Source organism: Saccopteryx leptura, chromosome 2, assembly GCF_036850995.1.
Source record: "Saccopteryx leptura isolate mSacLep1 chromosome 2, mSacLep1_pri_phased_curated, whole genome shotgun sequence".
NCBI classification, from domain to species: domain Eukaryota; kingdom Metazoa; phylum Chordata; class Mammalia; order Chiroptera; family Emballonuridae; genus Saccopteryx; species Saccopteryx leptura.
Genome location: NC_089504.1, coordinates 323,684,540 through 323,706,074, shown reverse-complemented (window position 1 = coordinate 323,706,074; position 21,535 = coordinate 323,684,540). Strand labels below are relative to the sequence as shown.

General features: G+C 42.0%; 1 protein-coding gene, 1 non-coding gene and 1 pseudogene across 3 annotated transcripts in view; 2 read left to right on the top strand and 1 right to left on the bottom strand.

Moving 5' to 3' along the window:
* The window catches only part of INTS2 (integrator complex subunit 2), a 62,265-nt gene extending 40,801 nt beyond the window's left edge, over positions 1-21,464 (bottom strand). Inside the window, exons 1-8 of one of the 2 annotated variants that reach the window (XM_066363155.1) lie at positions 21,425-21,464; positions 19,910-20,217; positions 17,816-17,954; positions 15,152-15,254; positions 12,413-12,526; positions 5,792-5,922; positions 4,618-4,791; positions 190-416 (exon numbers count right to left, since the gene is read on the bottom strand). In XM_066363155.1, coding sequence (XP_066219252.1) covers positions 190-416; positions 4,618-4,791; positions 5,792-5,922; positions 12,413-12,526; positions 15,152-15,254; positions 17,816-17,954; positions 19,910-20,217; positions 21,425-21,430 — 1,202 coding nt within the window. In that variant the 5' untranslated portion in view covers positions 21,431-21,464. Of the gene's footprint in view, positions 1-189; positions 417-4,617; positions 4,792-5,791; positions 5,923-12,412; positions 12,527-15,151; positions 15,255-17,815; positions 17,955-19,909; positions 20,218-21,140; positions 21,351-21,424 lie in introns of those variants that run through there. The other variant, XM_066363156.1, reaches the window with a different exon arrangement.
* Positions 4,485-4,597, top strand: LOC136396285 (U2 spliceosomal RNA; annotated as a pseudogene).
* Positions 17,224-17,327, top strand: LOC136396451 (U6 spliceosomal RNA). Its single transcript, XR_010749738.1, has one exon. It is a non-coding gene; the product is annotated as a U6 spliceosomal RNA (small nuclear RNA).
* Positions 21,465-21,535: the final 71 nt, after the last annotated feature.

The following is a 21,535-nucleotide window of genomic DNA, read 5'->3' as shown; positions in this document are numbered from 1 at the left end:
CAAAATAGATAGATACATCCCAGGTAGGGATATCTGCCTTAGGTCTTCATTCTTCATATAAGTCAGCCCACTAACCTAAACCCAATAGAAAACCTAAATCCTCAGAATAAAAGGCCATTGGCTCACTTTCTTGGGATTAGAAACAAGAAAGTAAAATGATAAAAAGGTAAATATCAAATTATTGAATACTTAAGTCCAGCGATCCCCATCAAAGCACAGTACAGACGTAAGAGTGCACTGGCTTTCACAACATGCTCTTCTTTCAGGCCCGAATACACAGACACATTGGGCTCGATCTCCACATCAGCTTCTTCCACAATGCGGGTACTTCTTACTGTGGGAAGAATGCCCATCAACTCCAGAAGAAGCTGCCTTCTCATTTGCCAAAGGACAGAACTACTGGTCTCTCTTTTTCTCTGTAAGAAATATGAACCACAGAAAGAAGAAAGCATGGAGCACTTAGTAAGAAAATGGTAGCTCAAACAAAGCTCCCCAGTTAAACACTTGAAATTGAACCATTTAGGGAGATTGTCATAAAGACAGAATCTCATTTTAACCAATCGAGCATACTCAAAATTTACTGGTTCATTTTAAGAATAGTCAACTTACCCTAATTTGGATTGGTTGTACAGAAAATACTAAAATCATTACAATTTGAGTTGTAAAATATCATTTATATGGTACTTCAAATACATAATAACTAATGAAGACGTATGTGGTATTGTAGAAAGTGCTCATATTTTAGAGACATTAGATCTTGGATTGAAACAACAGTTCTACTAATAAAGTACTTTTAGGTGTACTAGTTATCTTCTCTGAACCAAAATTTCCTTAATAACAAGGAAATTAATATTTTATTAACAATATTTAACTTCCAGGGCTGTTGTAAATTAAGAGTTTATAAGTCTATCACCTGCACAGTTTTTCAGGCACAGATAGTATCTTAGCCATCGCTTACTCGGAAGGACCTATTGTTGTGCCTGATATACAACAAGCACTCAATATCTGTTTAATAGAAGAATGAATGAACAAACAGATAATACATATGAAAGCAGTTCTAAACTGTAAAGGACTAGGCCAGTGGTTCTCAAAGTGTGTGCCAGGGCACACTGGCACACCTTAGAAGATTTCCAGGTGTGCCCTATGGTATTCCAGAGAAATATGTGCCTGATGGGGACGAAAAACCCAACAGGGTTTCTGGAGTTTAGATTTTTGGGGGGACAGAGGTGTGGGGAATTGGCTGTAAGCTGACAGTCTGTCCAACCCCCCACCTCACTTGCCTGATTAGGTTGCAAAAGGCTGTTAAGCTGTGGTGCTGGATTGTTTACACTACCCCCCATGTTCCCCGGAAAGACTGAAGGCAAGTTTCTTCTATCCTTTGTTTGGTGAAAAGTTAAGATGATATGTGTGGTGGGGGTTCTGGATTGATGATTAAACATAAGAAATTGTCTCGTGAAGCCTTTTGGATTTCTATAAAAGAAGAATATGTGGCAATATCTAAAAAAGCTTTGAACATTTTACTACAATTTTCAACATTCTATTTATGTAAATTAGGATTTTCTAATAGTAAAAAGAGAGGAATTCTTCAATGTATTAATGAGGAAATGAGAGTTTGCCTTTCAAATATATGCCCAAACATTGAAGAAATCACTAGGACACATCAGGCTCATGTTTCTCATAAACACAAGAATGAAAAAAACACATTTGCACCGGGACCTGCTGAATTTACTAAATCTTACTAAAAATGTATCTATATATATAAAAAGATAACTTTTTTGTTGTTTATTTTTTTGTATTTTACTGAAGTTGGAAACGGGAAGGCAGTCAGACAGACTCCCGCATGCACCCGACCGGGATCCACCTGACATGCCCACCAGAGGACGATGCTCTGCCCATCAGAGGCATTGCTCTGTTGCAACCAGAGCCATTCTAGCACCTGAGGCAGAGGCCACAGAGCCATCCTCAGTGCCCGGGCCAACTTTGCTCCAATGGAGCATTGGCTGTGGGAGGGGAAGAGAGAGACAGAGAGGAAGGAGAGGGGGACGGGTGGAGAAGCAGATGGGCACTTCTCCTGTGTGCTCTGGCCAGGAATCGAACCTGGGACTCCTGCACGCCAGGCCAATGCTCTACCACTGAGCCAACTGGCCAAGGCCTTGTTGGTTTTTTTTGTAACCTCTCTTTTATACAAATTCTAAAAACCATAACTCAAAAAATGTAACATAAAAATGTTTTTTTGTTGTTTTGTTTTTTGTTTTGTTTTTTTTTTTCAGTTGGTTACCTTGCTTTCTTTTTTTTTTATTTATTTTTTTTATATTTTTCTGAAGCTGGGAATGGGGAGAGACAGTTTGACAAACTCCCGCATGAGCCCGACCGGGATCCACCCGGCACGCCCACCAGGGGGCGAAGCTCTGCCCACCAGGGGGCGATGCTCTGCCCCTCTGGGGCATCACTCTGTTGCGACCAGAGCCACTCTAGCGCCTGGGGCAGAGGCCAAGGAGCCATCCCCAGCGCCCGGGCCATCTTTGCTCCGATGGAGCCTCAGCTGCGGGAGGGGAAGAGAGAGACAGAGAGGAAGGAGAGGGGGAGGGGTAGAGAAACAGATGGGCACTTCTCCTGTGTGCCCTGGCCAGGAATCAAACCCGGGACTTCTGCACACCAGGCCGACGCTCTACCACTGAGCCAACCGGCCAGGGCTGAAAAATGTTTTTTAATGTCAGAATAAATTTAATTTTGTCGTATTTATTTCATTTAATTACCATAAAAGCATGCTTAGACTTTATATTTTTTTCTTTAATATCTGACTTAATTATTATAACATATTTCTCAGAAATTTGTATATAGTACACCTACAATTATTTGTAGGATTTTAATTGCGCCCCTACTTCAAAAAGTTTGAGAACCACTGGACTAGGCAAATGTTAGCTATTACTTTTATAGTGTTTCCACATAAATGATAAACCTGCTCTAATAATAACATTAAGTTCAAATGAGAATTTATTGCACACAAAGGACAGCAAATAGAAGATAAGCATAGAAAGTGCTTTAGCATGCTGAATGACATATAGAAGGTACACAATAAATGTTAACTTCCTTTTAAAAATCAAAGCTTAAAACTTTTTCAAATGGGCTAAAAATAAAGCAGAACATGGATACAGAACTTATGTGATAACCTAATGCAGCAGTTCTCATGAGTCTAACCTGGAACCCTGGAGATTCTCACACATTTTCAGGAGTCCAAAAGGTCAAGAATATGTCCTCAGGCCCTGGCCGGTTGGCTCAGTGGTAGAGCGTCGGCCTGGCGTGTGGGGGACCCGGGTTTAATTCCTGGCCAGGGCACATAGGAGAAGCGCCCATTTGCTTCTCCACACCCTCCTCCCTTCCTCTCTGTCTCTCTCTTCCCCTCCCACAGCCAAAGCTCCATTGGAGCCAAGATGGCCCGGGCGCTGGGGATGGCTCCTTGGCCTCTGTCCCAGGCGCTAGAGTGGCTCTGGTCGCGGCAGAGCGACACCCCAGAGGGGCAGAGCATCGCCCCCTGGTGGGCGTGCCGGGTGGATCCCAGTCGGGCGCATGTGGGAGTCTGTCTGTCTCTCCCCGTTTCCAGCTTCAGAAAAATACAAAAAAAAAAAAAAAAAAAAAAGAATATGTCCTCAGTAATACTAAGACATTATCAGCCATTTTTACTATTGTTTTTTCACAATGGTACAGTGCAGCTTTCCAAAGGCTTCTTTAAGCCAAACATTAAAGATTTGCAAAAAATGTAAAATACCACCACTCTTCTCACTACATTTTTTTTGTTTTAGAAATATGGCTATTTTTCATTAAAAATATGTTATGTTCACACTTAGGATTATTATTACTTTTATACCTGATCTTAGCCAAAAAGCCAAGACGCAATGGATGATTATTATTTTTAAATAAATTAATATTTCAACTATTTCAGTCACTTCTAATATGGTAAATATCAATAGATACAAGTACATAGGCCCTGGCCGGTTGGCTCACTGGTAGAGCGTCGGCCTGGCGTGCAGGAGTCACGGGTTCGATTCCCGGCCAGGGCACACAGGAGAAGCACCCATCTACTTCTCCACCTCTCCCCCTCTCCTTCCTCTCTGTCTCTCTCTTCCCCTCCTGCAGCCAAGTCTCCATTGGAGCAAAAGTTGGCCCGGGCACTGAGGATGGCTCTGTGGCCTCTGCCTCAGGCGCTAGAGTGGCCCTGGTTGCAACAGAGCAACGCCTCAGATGGGCAGAGCATTGTCCCCTGGTGGGCGTGCCGGGTGGATCCTGGTCGGGTGCATGCAGGAGTCTGACTGCGTCCCCATTTCCAACTTCAGAAAAATACAAAAAAAAAAAAAAAAGTACATAAACAAAGCTCTTGGGTAACCACAATAATTTTTTTTTTTTTTTTTTACTATTAGGAGGGTCCTGAGGCTAAGAAGTTTGAGAACCATTGGTCTGATGACATCATTCTAAAAGTGTTTCTTCTCATCACTTCTTGGCATTTTGGCTAAGATCAAGTGTAGTATCTGTTCTTATTAGTTTTATAAAAGTGTTTCTCCCTCTTTTCTTAATTGCCAAAATATCCTGATCCTTAACCTATATCAGATATTTGTCCCTCACCTGCTGTCCATTTCGGATAAAAGTTCCAAACCAAGTCCGGACTTTTGCATTTGTTCCAAGAAGCAAACCACTAACAAAACAAACCAAGTCAGTCACTCCATCTTCACTAACTTCATTTTTAGTGTGATCCAATGTCAAAGCTACTCCAAGGCCAGGCAAGTGACATTCTTCCACCTATCACAGCAAAGAAAACAAATTGAACTCAGTATCCTATGGAAAAAGGCCAGGATGCTTCAGAATCTAAAGCCTCTAAAGTTTAGAACAGTGGTAGTCAACCTGGTCCCTACCGCCCACTAGTGGGCATTCCAGCTTTCATGGTGGGCGGTACCGGAGCAACCAAAGTATAAATAAAAAGACAGATGTAACGATAGTAAGTTGTTTTATAAAGATTTATTCTGCCAAACTTAGCGAAAATCCGACATAACGTACTTGGTAAGTAATTATTATTATATGCTTTAACTTTCTGTAACTCTGCTTTAAAGTAAAGTTACTTCCCTACTTTATAAATCATCATTGTTGTGAACCGGTGGGTGGTTGGAAAATTTTACCACTAACAGAGATCCAAAAGTGGGCAGTAGATATAAAAAGGTTGACTACCCCTGGTTTAAAGGAATATGTATAACAAAACATAAAAACCCAGCCCTGGCCAGTTGGCTCAGCGGTAGAGCGTCGGCCTGGAGTGCAGGGGACCCGGGTTCGATTCCCGGTCAGGGCACATAGGAGAAGCGCCCATTTGCTTCTCCACCCCCCCTTCCTCTCTGTCTCTCTCTTCCCCTCCCGCAGCCAAGGCTCCATTAGGAGCAAAGATGGCCCGGGCGCTGGGGGTGGCTCCTTGGCCTCTGCCCCAGGTGCTAGAGTGGCTCTGGTCTCGGCAGAGCGACGCCCCGGAGGGGCAGAGCATCGCCCCCTGGTGGGCAGAGCATCACCCCTGGTGGGCGTGCCGGGTGGATCCCGGTCGGGCGCATGCGGGAGTCTGTCTGACTGTCTCCCCGTTTCCAGCTTCAGAAAAATAAAAAATAAAAAAATAAAAAATAAAAAAAACATAAAAACCCAGAGAGGAAGGTAATGTATTCAGTATATAATTATCATTTTCTACAAGATTCTAAAACCATCTTGAAAAAAGTTCTTGATCATAATATAAAGCCTTATGTTTCTTAAAATTAAGATCTCTTACCACCATGCCTCGGACCTTGAGGGCCTGAGAAGGATTCATTTTACATAAGAAGCGTAAGGCATCTGTCCTGCGCCTTCCTCCAACACTTTCTTCATCTTGTCGCTCTCCATTTTTGATCAGGCCCCTACAAACTGAACATTGAATACCCTTTATTACTTAAAAAAAAATTTTTTCAGCCTTCAGAATCAAAAATGCATGCAGCTTAGACACTACAGAAAAAAGATTAGGGAACTTGAAAGCATAGCAATAGAAACTAGTCAAAATAAAAGACTAAAAGAAACTTAAAACATTCATGGTGTCCTGTGGGACAATATCAAAATAGTCAAACATACTTGTAATTAGAGTCCCAAAAAGAAAAAGGGAATAGAAGACAAAAATATTACTGCTCACAAAAAATTAGGGGATATTTCAAAATGAAGTGATAAAAAAAGAAGCATTTGATTTTTTTTATTAAACAAGAGCATCAGAAAATAAGTCAGATAAAATTGTTTGATTATGCAAATGAGATGCAAAACCAACTTTTTTTTTTCAGTCAGAGAGAGGGACAGACAGGGACAGGCAGACAGGAACAGAGAGATGAGAAGCATCAATCATTAGTTTTTCATTGCGCATTGCGACACCTTAGTTGCTCATCGATTGCTCTCTCATATGTGCCTTCACTGTGGGCCCTCAGCAGACCGAGTAACCCCTTGCTTGAGCCAGCAACCTTGGGTCCAAGCTAGTGAGCTCTTTGCTCAAACCAGATGAGCCCACACTCAAGCTAGTGCCCTCAGGGTCTCGAACCTGGGTCCTCGGTATCCCAGTCCAACGCTCTATCCACTGCACCACCGCCTGGTCAGGCGATCCCCTAATTTTTGTTAGCAGTGTATTTATAAATTTGATGAAAACTATACACCCAGAAACTCAATAAACTACAAGCAGGATAAATACAAAAAAATCATAACCAGATACATCATAATCAAATTTCTGAAAACCAGTAATTGAAAAGAAAACCATAAAAGTAGAAAGAAGAAATAAAGTAGCCAGAAGGAAAAAAAAACATGTATACAAGAATAGAGATAAAAATTACCACAGAGAATAGAATGACAACTTGAAAGAGCTAAAAGAGCCTGACCAGGTGGTGGCATAGTAGATAAATTGTCAGCCTGGTATGCTGAGGACCCAAGTTCAAAACTCCAAGGTCACTGGCTTGAGCACAGGCTCATCTGGCTTGAGCACAGGTTCACCAGCTTGAGTGCAGGCTCTCTGGCTTTAACATGGGATTATAGATATGGCCCCATGGTCACTGGCTTGAGCCCAGGGGAGCTGTTCTGAGCAAGGGGTCACTGGTTCAGCTGGAGCCCAGTCAAGGTACGTGAAAGCAATCAACTAAGGTGCCGCAACTATAAGTTTATGCTTCTCATCTCTCTCCTGTCTATCCCCCTCTCTCTCTGTTTCTTTTGCTAAAAGAGAAAGAGAGAGAGAGAGAGAACTAAAAGAAAATGTCAACCTAATATTTTATACCCAATGGCCTGACCAGGCAGTGGTGCAGTGGATAGAGCTGTGATGGCAAACCTTTTTATAAAAACCGCCCACTTCTGCAGTGCTGGACAACCTGGTCCCTCCCGCCCACTAGTGGGAGTTCCAGCTTTCATGGTGGGCCAATGGCAGTGCCATTTGGTTGCTCCGCTACCGCCCACCATGAAAGCTGGAAGCCTACTAGTGGACGGGAGGGACCAGGTTGACCAGCACTGCAAAAGTGGGTGGTTTTTATGAAAAGGTTTGCCATCACAGGGATAGCGCGTCAAACTGGGAAGCAGAGGACCCAGGTTCAAAACCCCAAGGTCACTAGCTTGACTATGGGCTCATCTGCCTTGAGCATAGGCTCACCAGCTTGAGTGTGGGATGGCTGGCTTAAGAGTGGGATCATAGACATGACCTCACGGTCACTGGCTTGAGCCCAAAGGTCGCTGGCTTGAAGCCCAAGGTCATTGGCTTGAGTCCAAAGGTCACTGGCTTGAAGCCCAAGGTCACTGGCTCAAGCAAGAGGTCACTCACTCTGCTGTAGCCCCCCCCAATCAAGGCACAAATGAGAAAGCAATCAGTGAACAACTAAGGTACCACAGAAAGAACTGATTCTTCTCATCTCTCTCCCTCCCTGTCTATCTGTCCCTATCTGTCTCTTTCTCTGTCTCTTTCTGTCTCTGTCACACACACAAAAAAAGTAAAATTAAATTAAAAAAATAAAAACTGGGGAAATTTGTTACCAGCAAACCTGAACTATAAGACATGTTTTAAAAAATTCTTCAAGCTAAAAAAAGGGGGGGGGGGGATTTTACCAGATGGAAATGTGGAGCTATAAAATAGGAATAAAGAGCACCATAGAATGGTAAATGTGAATAAAGAAAAAAATGTTTTTCTGTTGTGTTTTATTTTTACTTACTGTTTTTAGTGAGAAGAGGGGAGATAGTGAGGCAGACTTCCACATGCGCCTCTGACTGGGATCCACCTGGCAACCCCATCTGGGGCTGATGCTCAAATACCAAGCTCTTTTTAGTACCTGAGGCTGATATGCTCCAACAGAGCCATCCTCAGCACCCCAGGCCATGCTCGAGCCAATCAAGCCACTGGCTGCAGAAGAGGAGGAGAAGGGGCAGAGGAGAGGCAGATGGTCGCTTCTCCTGTGTGCCCTGACTGAGGATTGAACCCAGGACACCCATACACCAGGCAAATGCTCTATCCACTGAGCCACTGGTCAGAAAGCCACTGTGTTTTTAAAGTCTTTATAATACAATTAACTGTTCATAGCAAAAGTAGTAAAAATGTACTATGAGATTTATAACACATGTAGTAGTAAAATCTATAACAATGGCACAAAGGACAGGAGGGATAAATAGAAGTATATTACATTATATGTGAAGAGGTATAAAATCATTTGAAAGTAGACTGTCACAAGTTAAATTTTTATTTATTTATTTTAGAGAGAGAGGAAGGGAAGAGAGAAAGAAAGAGATAGGAACATCGATCTGTTCCTGTATGTGCCCTGACCAGGGATCAAACCGGCAAATTTTGTGCTTGGGCCTACACTCTGTCAACTGAATTATCTGGCCAGGACAGGCACAAGTTAAAGATGAATCTATAAATCCTATGAGCATAAATAAATAAATGCAAAGAAAAAATGAAACAAAAAAGTATAGCTAATAAGACAGTAGTGAGATAAAATGGAATTGTAAAAAATTTCAATCCAAATAAAGGAAAAGAGAGAAAACAGAATAAGAAACAGCAAGATGACACATTTCAATCTAACCACCATGATAATCACATCAAATAATTAAAAAGGTAGAAAGTGCCACTAAACTTTCTTTAAAAAGACCTACTTGTCTGGCCCTGGCCGGTTGGCTCAGCGGTAGAGCATCAGCCTGGCGTGCAGAAGTCCCCGGTTCGATTCCCGGCCAGGGCACACAGGAGAGGCGCCCATCTGCTTCTCCACCCCTCCCCCTCTTCTTCCTCTCTGACTCTCTCTTCCCCTCCTGCAGCCGAGGCTCCACTGGAGCAAAGTTGGCCCGGGCACTGAGGATGGCTCTATGGCCTCTGCCTCAGGCGCTAGAATGGCTCTGGTTGCAACAGAGCAACACCTCAGATGGGCAAAGCATCGCCCCCTGGCGGGCATGCCGGGTGGATCCCGGTCGGGCGCATGCGGGAATCTGTCTGACTGCCTCCCGTTTCCAACTTCAGAAAAATACCAAAAACAAAACAAAACAAAAACAAAAACAAAAGACTTACCAGTGTATAAAAAAACCCACCTACCAAAAACCCAACTTATATATAAAGACACAGATCAAAAATTTTAAACTGGAAAAAAATATAGACCTTGCAACACTAATTGCAAGAAAGCTGATATGGCTATATTAATATCAGATAAAGTAGACTTTTTTAAAATTTATTTATTGATTTTGGAGAGAGAGGAAAGGAGAAAGAGACAGAAACATCAATATGTTCCTGTATGTACTCTGACCAGAAATTGAACCCACAACCTTTGCATATCGCAACAATGCTAACCAACCAAGTTATATGGTCAGGGCCAGATAGACTTTAAAACAGTGGTAGTCAACCTGGTCCCTACTGCCCACTAGTGAGCATTCCAGCTTTCATGATGGGAGGTAGCAGAGCAACCAAAGTATAAATAAAAAGATAGATTTAACTAGTAAGTTGTTTTATAGATTTATTCTGCCAAACTTAGCGAAAATCTGACATAAAGTACTTGGTAAATAATTATTATTATATGCTTTAACTTGCTGTTAACTCTGCTTTATAAATTTTATAAAGTAAAGTTACTTCCCTACTTTATAAATCACCATTACTATGGAACCAGTGGGTGTTTAGAAAAAAGTGGGCAGTAGGTATAAAAAGGTTGACTACCCCTGCTTTAAAAGATGGAATATTACCAGGGATAAAAAAGGACATTTCATAATGAAAAAGAAAAAGGCTTGACCCAGGCTGGGTGACTAGATAGATATAGCATCCTCCCAGCACATCGATGTCATGGGTTTGATTCTCAGTTGGGGCACATACAAGAAACAACCAATGGTGCACAACTAAATGGAACTTAACAAGTTCATAATTTTCCCTCTTTCTCTCTCTCTCTCTTCCCCTTTCCCTCTACTCCTTCCACTCTCTCTCTCAAATTAATGAAAAAAAAATTTTTTATTTTATTTTTTTTACAGAGACAGAGTGAGTCAGAGAGAGGAATAGACAGGGACAGACAGGAACGGAGAGAGATAAGCAGCATCAATCATTAGTTTTTCGTTGCGACACCTTAGTTGTTCATTGATTGCTTTCTCATATGTGCCTTGACCGTGGGCCTTCAGCAGATTGAGTAACCCCTTGCTCAAGCCAGCGACCTTGGGTCCAAGCTGGTGAGCTTTGCTCAAACTGATGAGCCCATGCTCAAGCTGGCGACCTCGGGGTCTCGAACCTGGGTTCTCCACATCCCAGTTCGACACTCTATCCACTGAGCCACTGCCTGGTCAGGCAATGAAAAAACTATAAAAAAATAAAATAAAAGAAACCCTAACCTGTGGTGGCACAATGGATACTGTCAACCTGGAATGCTGAGGTCGCCGGTTTGAAACCCCAGGCCTGCCCAGTCAAGGCACACACAAGAAGCAGCTACTACGAGTTGATGTTTCCTACCCCCCTCTCTCTGTCTCTCCTCTTTCTAAAATCAATAAAGTCCTTTTTTTTTATTAGATTTTACTTATTCATTTTAGAGAGAAAAGAGAGAGAAGGGGGAGGAGCAGGAAGCATCAACTCCTATAATAAGTAAAATCAAAAAAAAAAAAGGAAAAGAAAAAGGCTCAATTCATCAAAAAGATGTAATGGCCCAGGCCGGTTGGCTCAGCGGTAGAGCGTCAGCCTAGCGTGTTAAAGACCCAGGTTCGATTCCTGGCCAGAGCACACAGGACAAGAGCCCATATGCTTCTCCACCCTTCCTCCTCCCCTTTCTCTCTATCTCTCTCTTCCCCTCCCATAGCCAAGGCTCCATTGGAGCAAAGTTGGCCCGGGCGCTGAGGATGGCTCCATGGCCTCTGGTTCAGGTTCTAGAATGGCTCTGATTGCAGCAGAGCAACACCCCAGAGGGGCCAAGCATTGCCCCCGGTGGACATGCTGGGTGGACCCCAGTCGGGCACATGCGGGAGTCTGTCTCTCCGACTCCTCACTTCTCACTTCAGAAAAATACAAAAAAAAAAAAAAAAAAAAAGAAAGATATAACAATCCTAAATGTACATGGGCCCAATAACAGCTTCAAAGTACATGAAGCAAAAACAGACAAACTGAAAGAAGAAATACACAAATTCACAATTATGTCTGGAGATAACACCGTTCTTTCAGTTACTGATAGAACAAGAAGACAGAAAATCAGCAAGGACACAGCTTTCAAAGGGCTTTTACATATCATGAGATAGTCAATAAATCTCTTAGAAATATAAGGGAAATATTATCAACACCTCCATTTTACAGATGAGAAGTTAAGTATCCTGATGGAAATCACACAAAAAGTGATAACACCAGAAATTAGGACCCCAAGATCCAGTGTTTTTTCCTCCTTGGCTCCCACTTTGCAAATTAACATGCTCAGTAAGTGTTTTTATTTTTAAATCACTCAGACCCAAACAATAATCTTCAATTACTAGTAGTTTGAAATAGATGTGAAAATTTCAGTTAATTTTTCTCAATTTCTACCCTACACTTTTCTGCAAACTGATAGCAAGCAATAAGGACAAAAAACATTGACTGCTCTCTGGCTGTTTCACAGATACACTGTATGTCTTCTCTCCCCTTTGCTCCCTGAGCATAGGAGTTATATCTTCTAATTTTTTAGTGTGTTTTACTATGCTATTAGAGCACAGGTGACTAAGGGCATAAAAAGTTTTTTTGCTATATACTCACTGTACTTAAATTTTTCATCTCAAAACAATTTTAAAATCTCTAAACTGAATTTTCATATAATTAGTACTTACTAATAAACTTTCAAAAGACAAAATCTCAAATGAAACCTCAAAAAGTTTCTTCTTAGCTCAAAATTCGTACTTACATGCCCAAGTAAATTTTTTCAATATCCCATTTAAAAAATATATTTACCTTCATTGAAACTATCAGGAACATTGGCCACCAACAGACACAAGAACCAGGAACCATTCCTAACATGTAGCAGGGCTTCAGCTACATCAACTATAGGAAGCAGGGAAGGGAGCTCTATGAGAAAACAAAAGCAATGTTATTACAAAGGACTGGTATTTCACTGTATTATATATACATTAAACATCTTTTGACATTTCAATGATGTCATTTAAAATCAATTAAGGCATTTTCTTTTAATAGTCTAGACCTCAATTGTCCAGCAGGACAGTCACTAACCACATGTCGCTATTTAAATTTAATTGAATTAAAAATAGTTCAGTTTCTCAGTCACATTAGCCACATTTCAAGTAACCCATAACTGTATTAGCACAACATAGAACACTGCGTCACTGCAGAGCTGGTCAAAGAGTTATTTCCATTAAAATCTTCTTTGCATATTTATGCCTTGTATTTATTTATTTTTTTTTTTTTTACAGAGACAGAGAGAGAGTCAGAGAGAGGGATAAATAGGGATAGACAGACAAGAACGGAGAGAGATGAGAAGCATCAATCATCAGTTTTTCGTTGCGACTCCTTAGTTGTTCATTGACTGCTCTCTCATATGTGCCTTGACCGTGGGCCTTCAGCAGACCGAGTAATCGCTTGCTCATGCCAGCGACCTTGAGTCCAAGCTGTTGAGCTTTTTGCTCAAGCCAGAGGAGCCCATGCTCAAGCTGGCGACCTCAGGATCTCGAACCTGGGTCCTCTGCATCCCAGTTCGACGCTCTATCCACTGCGCCACCGCCTGGTCAGGCTATGCCTTTTATTTTTAACAATAGTATGTATACTGCCTTATTAGTGAAGTCAAGTAGTCCACTGTGTGCAAATATAATACTGGGGAATAACGATTTTTACAAACAAAATTCTGAGCCATAGTTGGATAGCTCAGATGGTTAAAGCATCCTCCCAAAGTGTCTGCTGGTTTGATTCCTAGTCAGAGCACATACAGGAACAGATCAATGTTCCTATCTCTCTCTCTCTTTCTCTCTCTCTCTCGCTAAAATCAATAAATAAATGTTTTTAAAAATAAATAAGTAAGGCCTGACCTGTGATGGCGCAGTGGATAAAGCATTGACCTGGAACGCTGAGGTCGCCAGTTCAAAACCCTAGGCTTGCCTGGTCAAGGCACATATGGGAGTTGATGCTTCCTGCTCCTCCACCTCCACTCTCTTTCTTTCATTCTCTCTCTCTCCTCTCTATAAAAAAAATGAATAAATAAAATCTAAAAAAAAAATTTTTTAAATAAATAAGTAAAATGAAATCCTAAAAAAGGAAGTTAAAAAAAAGAGACCAGGACTCTTTGGGTGTTCAGGCAGAACTGGCTTTACTTGCAGGCACGGTCCCATCACCAGCCAGCACAGGGAGTTTGACTTACTCCGTGTTCAGCCTGAGCCAGGTCTCGCACTCATTAGACAATCCGGTACCCCCGGACTTCCTGGAGTCCCATGCTGGTGCCAGGCCCAGTGCAGACACCTGCTCTACACAGAGCTGTAATTCCAAACCACTGGGGACCCACGATCTGCCAGCCTCAGCCTCCCCAGGAGCTGGAATTACAGGTGCGCAGCCACCGAGTGCAACTGCTCTCCATCTTTAAATCTAATCAGAATATCTATTATCAGGCTACCTCTAATTCCATCAGTCAAAGTTAATCATCTGAAATATAATATTTTATTTGGCTTGGCCGTTTGGGTCAGTGGTACAATGTCAACCTCGCATGTGTAAGTCCCAGGTTCAATTCCTGTTCAGGGCACACAAAAGAAGCAACTATCTGCTTTTCCACCCCTCCCCCTTTACTCCATTCCCCTCACCCCCCAGTCATGGCTCATTAGAGGAAGTTGGCCCCAGACACTGTGAATGGCACCATGGCCTCACCTCAGGTTGCCGATCAATGGAGCAACAGCCCCAGATGGGCAGAGTATCGCCCTGTAGGGGGCTTGCCAGGTAGATCCTGGTCGGGGTGCATGCGAGAGTCTGTCTCTCTGCCTCCCTGCCTCTCACTTAATAATTAGATATTTTATTTTAAACCCCCTATGGGTATTGTTTTAACTTTTAACAAAACTGAGATTATATTCTATGTACCATTTTGCCCTTTACATTTTTTATTTTAATATACCGTGAACATTTTCCAAAATCATTAAAATTTCTTCAAATACACCATTTTAATGGCTGTGTAATATTCCATACGATGGAATATTATTTATTTATTTTTAAGAGAGACAGAGACAGAGAGAAGGACAGACAGGGCCAGACAGACAGGAAGGGAGAGAGATGAGAAGCATTAACTCATAGTTGTGTCACTTTAGTTGTTCATTGATTGCTTTCTCGTATGTGCCTTGACCAGAGGGCTCCAGCTGAACCAGTGATCTCTTGCTCAAGCCAGCAACCTTGGGCTCAAGCCAGTGACCACAGGGTCATGCCCATCATCCCACACTCAAGTCAGTGAGCCCACGCTCAAGCTGGATAAACCTGGGCTCACACTGGCGACCTTGGGGTCTCAAACCTGAGTCCTCGGCGTCCAGACCGACGTTCTAGCCACTGCAACACCATCTGGTCAGGTTGGAATATAATTTATTTAATCACTGACCTACTATTGGTCTTTTTTGATTTAAGCCTTAAGGTACATGCCAGGTTTATAAGTTATACAGTATCATTTAACAAAAAAACTATTTCTGGAATGTTTCTTAGCACTCATTACAGTACCTGCTTGTAAAATACAAAGAACATCTGCAGCTTCCTCCAAATAGACTGGACTCTCAAATAGCTCAGATGACTTGAAAAAAAATTCTCCACTGGATTCAGAAACCTCAATAAAAGAAAAAGAAAGACAAGATTAACTCTATTAATTTCAGTTAATTAATTAAATCCTTTACTAATTTTGCAATTATTTGTTAAATTTACACATCATTATCTCTTTTTTTTTAAATGTTATAGCTAGTATTTTTTTTTAATTATTTATTTATTCATTTTAGAGAGGAGAGGGAGAGACAGAGAGAGAGAGGAGAGAGAGAAGGGGGGGAGGAGCTGGAAGCATCAACTCCCATATGTGCCTTGACCAGGCAAGCCCAGGGTTTCGAACCGGCGACCTCAGCATTTCCAGATCGACGCTTTATCCACTGCACCACCACAGGTCAGGCGACACATCATTATCTCTTAATATGTCATTAATATATTGCATCAGAATATGCAAGATTCCATAAATTTTTAACCAATTTAACTGATTACCAGTCACATTAATTATTAATCAGATCTCTATATACTATCCTCATAAGTTGTAGCAGGAAATAATATAAAAAAACTGAAAACTTAAAGCAGTATAACAAATATAAATTAATGATCAATACCAAATGAACTGCGAGAAAAACAGAGAGAATATTTAGGTCAACAAAAGTACCTACTAACTTTTTTGAAATTTTCGTAGTTTCATCAACACATTTCCCACATTCTTTTTTTTAAAGACTTTATTCAATATTTTTTTCCAGAGAGGAGAGAAAGGGAAGTAGGGAGAGAGAGAGAGAGAGAGAGAGAGAAGGGGGGAGGAGCAGGAAGTATCAACTCCCATATGTGCCCTGACCAGGCAAGCCCAGGGTTTCGAACCAGCGACCTCAGTATTCCAGGTCGACGCTTTATCCACTGCACCACCACAGGTCAGGCAACACATTTCTCATATACTAAAAAGTGCTGAACTGAAATACTGGAAATAACCTGTAAGATAAAAATCACTTATTTACTTAGAGCCATCAAATGAGGTATTGAGAAAAAGATATAGGAAAAATATTGGTTGAAAGTAAAGACTTTCAATACACTTAAAAAAAAGTAGAAATAATTGTAATAGAAAGAAATTTTTTAAAGATTTGTAACATAGCTTAAAAACTATCTAAAAGTGATGAACCCTGCACCTTTTACCAAGTATTTTCTTTGAAAACAGAATTAGTTTTTTTCTCCACAATTTATAAAACTACACTTTTATTTATTATAAATTTACTGACCTTGAAATTTTAATAACTTTTCCTCTAAAATTCTAAAACTAATCTCAATTAAGTCTTATTATAAAGATCCAATTTAGTTAATTGTATAATAGACCCCTCACATTAAAAAATTTAAAATTTAGAGTATCAATTAACCATAATTACTCAAAGGCCCATGACCTAAAATAATCTATTGTTTTGCTGACATGAGAAGTTGAAAAGCCTTCTTTACTTTACAGAAGCAATTCAGTCATCTAGTGAGTGAGGTTAACCAATGACCCTACATCCAGTTCAGCTTTGATACTCCCTACTCACCATTGTATTAAGAGGTAATTAATGCTCATTCATGTCTGAAGGAACTGTGTACATTTTTTTAGTTATATATCACTCTCCCCCCCCCAAGTTAGAAGCGGTGAGGTAGACAGATAGACTCCCGCACGCGCCTGACCAGATCCACCCAGAATGCCCACCAGGGGGCGATGCTCTGCCAATCTGGGATGTTGCCCAATACGGCGGGAGCCATTCTAGCGACTGAGGCAGAGGCCATGGAGCCATCCTCAGTGCCTGGGCCAACTTTGCTCCAATGGAGCCTTGGCTGCGGGAGGGAAGAGATAGAGAGGAAGGAGAGGGGGAGGGGTGGAGAAGCAGATGGGCGCTTCTCCTGTGTGCCCTGACCGGGATCAAACCTGGGACTCCTGCACGCCAGGCCAACGCTCTACCACTGAGCCAACCAGCCAGGGCCTATATCACAACAATTTTATCCTATAAAGGTAATCTTACGGGTCTAACTATTAAGAAGCCACTGTAGTGCTCACTTCAGCAGCACATATACTAAAATTGGAACGATACAGAGATTAGCATGGCCCCTGCGCAAGGATGACACGCAAATTCGTGAAGCGTTCCATATTTTTTTTTAAAAAAAAGGAAGCCACTGTATAAACTCCATACAGAAAAAACTCCTATGCTGGAGAATATAGAGTAGGCATAAATGAGAGAAAAATTGATATGAAAAAGAAAGCCTTGAGACAGGCATTTAACATCCTTTCAGGACTTTGAAAGGAAAGCACTTACATAATGAAAAGAAATATATGTGTAGAAGAGGATGTATACCGCCTGTGTTCTTGTCTGTTTCTACCTTCTATATGTAGACATCAAATCATGCATATTTTTTAAAATTTTATTTTTATTTATTCATTTTAGAGATGAGAGAGAGAGAGAGAGAGAGAGAGAGAGAGAAGGGGGAAGGAGCAGGAAGCATCAACTCCCATATATGCCTTGACCAGGCAAGCCCAGGGTTTCGAACCGGTGACCTCAGCATTCCAGGTCACGCTTTATCCACTGTACCAACACAGATCAGGCTAATAATGCATATTTTGAACTGTGATTAAAATAAATGTACCTTGTTCATAATTGCTAATAGTTCACTAAGCACAAGACGCAGTCGACGAGGTGAATCACTGTGTTCAAACTCTAATGTCAGTCCATGCTGAAGCTGTGATACCAGGATGCTCTCTCCAGTGCCTCCTCCAAGTTTATGCCTAATAAAGAACAAACATGTAAAACAACAATTATGAGAACAGTGGCACAGACATTAGTAGAGAAGTTATTTTTTATTGAAATAACCTACAAAAGAATGAATTTTTTAATTACATTCTATGAATGTTTTACTTCTGAAATATTACTTAGTTTCTCTACCTATTCAGGAAATCACAACTGAGGTAGATTCCATCACAAATGATAGGTAACACCCACTTTCAAGTCCTGGTCCGGTTAATTAGAGCATTGTCCCAGAACGCCAAGGTTGCAGGTTTGATCCACGGTTAGGGCATGTACAAGAATCAACCAATGAATGCATAAATACCGATGAGTAGAACAACAAATCAATGTCTCTCTCTCATCCTTCCTCTCTCTCTAAAATCAATAAATTAAAAAAATTTTTGGTTTAGCCTGACTAGGCGGTGGAGCAGTGGATAAAGCGTCAGACTGGGACACAGAGGACCGAGGTACAAAATCCCAAGGTCGCTGGCTTGAGCACAGGCTTATCTGGCTTGAGCACGGGCTCACCAGCTTGAGCATGGGGTCTCTGGCTTGAGCCGCAAGGTCATAGACATGACCCCCTGATCGCTGGCTTGAGCCCAAGGTCACTGGCTTGAGCATGGGGTAACCTGCTCTGCTGTAGCCCCCCGGTCAAGGCACATATGAGAAAACAATCAATGAACAGCTAAAGAGCCACAACAAAGAACTGATGTTTCTCATCTCTCTCCCTTCCTGTCTGTCTGACTATCTGACCCTCTATCTCTGTCACAAAAAAAAAAAAAAAAAAAAAAATTGTTTTAAACCAAACTAACAACAAAAAAATAACCCACTTTTCATTAACAACAGTGGTTCTCTATTGGATTCACAATCGCCAGGGAAGAACAAAATATCTCCCCAGAATTTTGGGGAATCAATGTAAGCTTTAAAAAACCTCCCAGGTGCGTGGTCAGGTGGTGCCACAGTAGATAGAATATCAGATGGGACACGAAGGACCCGGGTTCGAAACCCCAAGGTCGCCAGCTTGAGCGCAGGCTCATCTGGTTTGAGCAAGGCTTACCAACTTGAACCCAAGGTCTCTGGCTTGAGCAAGAGGTCACTATAGCCCCCTGGTCAAGGCACATATGAGAAAGCAATCAATGAACAACTAAGCTACCACAATGAAGAGTTGATGCTTCTCATCTCTCTCTCTCTCTTTCCCTTCTTGTCTGTCTGTCCCTCTCTCTGGCTCTATCACCAAAAAAATAAATAAAATAAAAAAACCTCCCAGGTGACCTGACCACTGGTGGTGCAGTGGATAGATCATCGATCTGGGTCACTGCGGTCCCAGGTTTGAAACCCTGAAGGTTGCTGGCTTGAGCACGGGCTCACCAGTACAGACTCACCAGCTTATACACAGGATCATCAACATGATCCAAAGGTTACCGGCTATAAGCCTAAGGAAACTGGCTTGAGTCCAAGGTCGCTGGCTTGAGCAAGGGTTCACTAGCTCAGGTTGAGCACCTCCAACCATCCAAGGCACATATGAGAAACAATCAATGAACAACTAAAGTGGCTCAACTATGAGTGGATGTTTCTCATCTCTCTCCCTTCCTGTCTCCCTTCCTCCCTTCCTGTCTCTCTCTCTCTCCCTCAAAAAAAATAAATAAGTCTCCCAAAATTCCTTCTGCTCTAGGGAAACTTACTCTACACATTTCCACCAAGAGTAACTGGCCTAATCGGTTTAGCCTGAATACAAAAGCATATATTTCCAAACTTCTCTATACAACATTTTATAATATGAAATTTAAAATAATTTTAACTATAAATAGAAGAAAACGAAGTAAAATGCTCTCCAAAGTTTAGACTCTCAATGTTCTCTCTTATGGTGGAATATATCCAATAAAAAGCCCCAAAAAGCTCCAAAAAATATGATTCCTTCTTTGGAAAATCCCAATCCACATATATAACATAACATTACCTAAGCTGCTGTTCTTTGCTGGCATCCTGTTCCAACGCATGAAAGTCCACAGACAACAATGCAACAATGGAATTAACAGCTTCCACTCCAGAGAGAAGGCGAAGGATGAGTTTTTTATCCTGGGCCCAGCTTTGGCTCTGGTCAGCAGGAGCACAAAGTGCCATCCGCACCAGGCAGGGCAGGAGAAGTCTTAATTCTGGATCACTTAAAGATGCCAAACGAACAACATCCACTTTCTGCATTGCCTCAAAAGCAAAAGGGCTGACAAACTGAAGGCTTGTACACTCAGTCATTGTCAGTTGTTGATCCTAATGACAAAAAAAAAAAAAAAAAAAAAAAAGAAAAAAGAAAGGTTGTAACTCCCACATATGAACCTTCTTTTTAAATACCCTGAAGAATGTGCTTTATCTTTAATATGCTCCTATGTTGACAAAGGGTTCCCAAAACATTAAAGGTTCCCTATGTTTCTACTGCCATATGGAAAAATGAGAAAGAAAACAGGGTAATAAATGTCTCTTCTAGCCTTAGAGATTTTCTGTTCTAATACTCTTATTTTGCAAAGAAGGAATATGAAGCATGAGATTAAGGAACAAGCTCATAGTAATATTACTAGTTAGTGACCAAAGCCAAGGCTGAATATTCATTACTATATCCCAGTCCAAGCTTTCTCCATGACACCAGTCATGAGTGTCACAAACATAAAATAAAATGAATGGCATAATTAAGATTGTTCCTCTTCTGTACCTCTTTAGTTTCACATGCCTACCCAACATATGTAAACAATGTTAGGCTTCTCTTTCCACTCTCCAAGAGTTCGCATTGATAAATCGCCTCAGTTGCCAAAAGCAATGTCAGATTCAAACTGGATGCCTTAACACTATCCTACGTACCCTAGGTAAAAAACAAAACAAAACAGCTGTGGAGGTGCGACTAGGTATGGGAGAAAGCTGAGTCCCACTTGGGCACCTCTCTGTCCTCCGGAGTATTCAAAGACAAAAAAAAAAAAAGACGGGTCAGCAAGCCAATGCCGTCATGGGTAACAGTCATGAACAGAAACGCTACTTTGCTTTTAACAGGGGGGCGCGTCAATGGAGCAGAGGTTCCTGTGTATGCACAGGTCTCGCCCCTGGTGCAACGAGAACCAGTCAGTCCCTCTGGCTGAGAAAAGTCGGGCAGACAGCCGACAAGAGCCTGGGAACGCGCTAAGGCCTGAGTAGCGGAAGCCTCATACCTTAAATTCTCCCCTACAACCTCCCGGGACCCCACCCGGAATTCGCGTCCTAGCGGCGGGACGCGGTAGAAATAGAGAGCGCGGTGCGAAGTTGGGCCTAGGCGATAATCTGGATTCCGCGACCCTAGCTGTGCCCTGAGTAGACCTGGGCACCACGAAGCCTGACGCAGGGACCAGTCGGGTCAGCGGTGCGATGGGGGCTGGATGGGGTCACCGCACAAAGGCAGAACCCGGACTGAAGGGAGTAGAAAGCGGAGGAGAGTGTTTCCACCCGCATCCAGCACCTTCATTCATCCCCAGAGTCTGGCTCCCGTCGGCCACCGTACTGGACTGGAAGGAAGAGCGGCTGCAAAAGGAAACCCGGAGGCGGCGCTGCCCGCGCGGTGCGCGTGCGC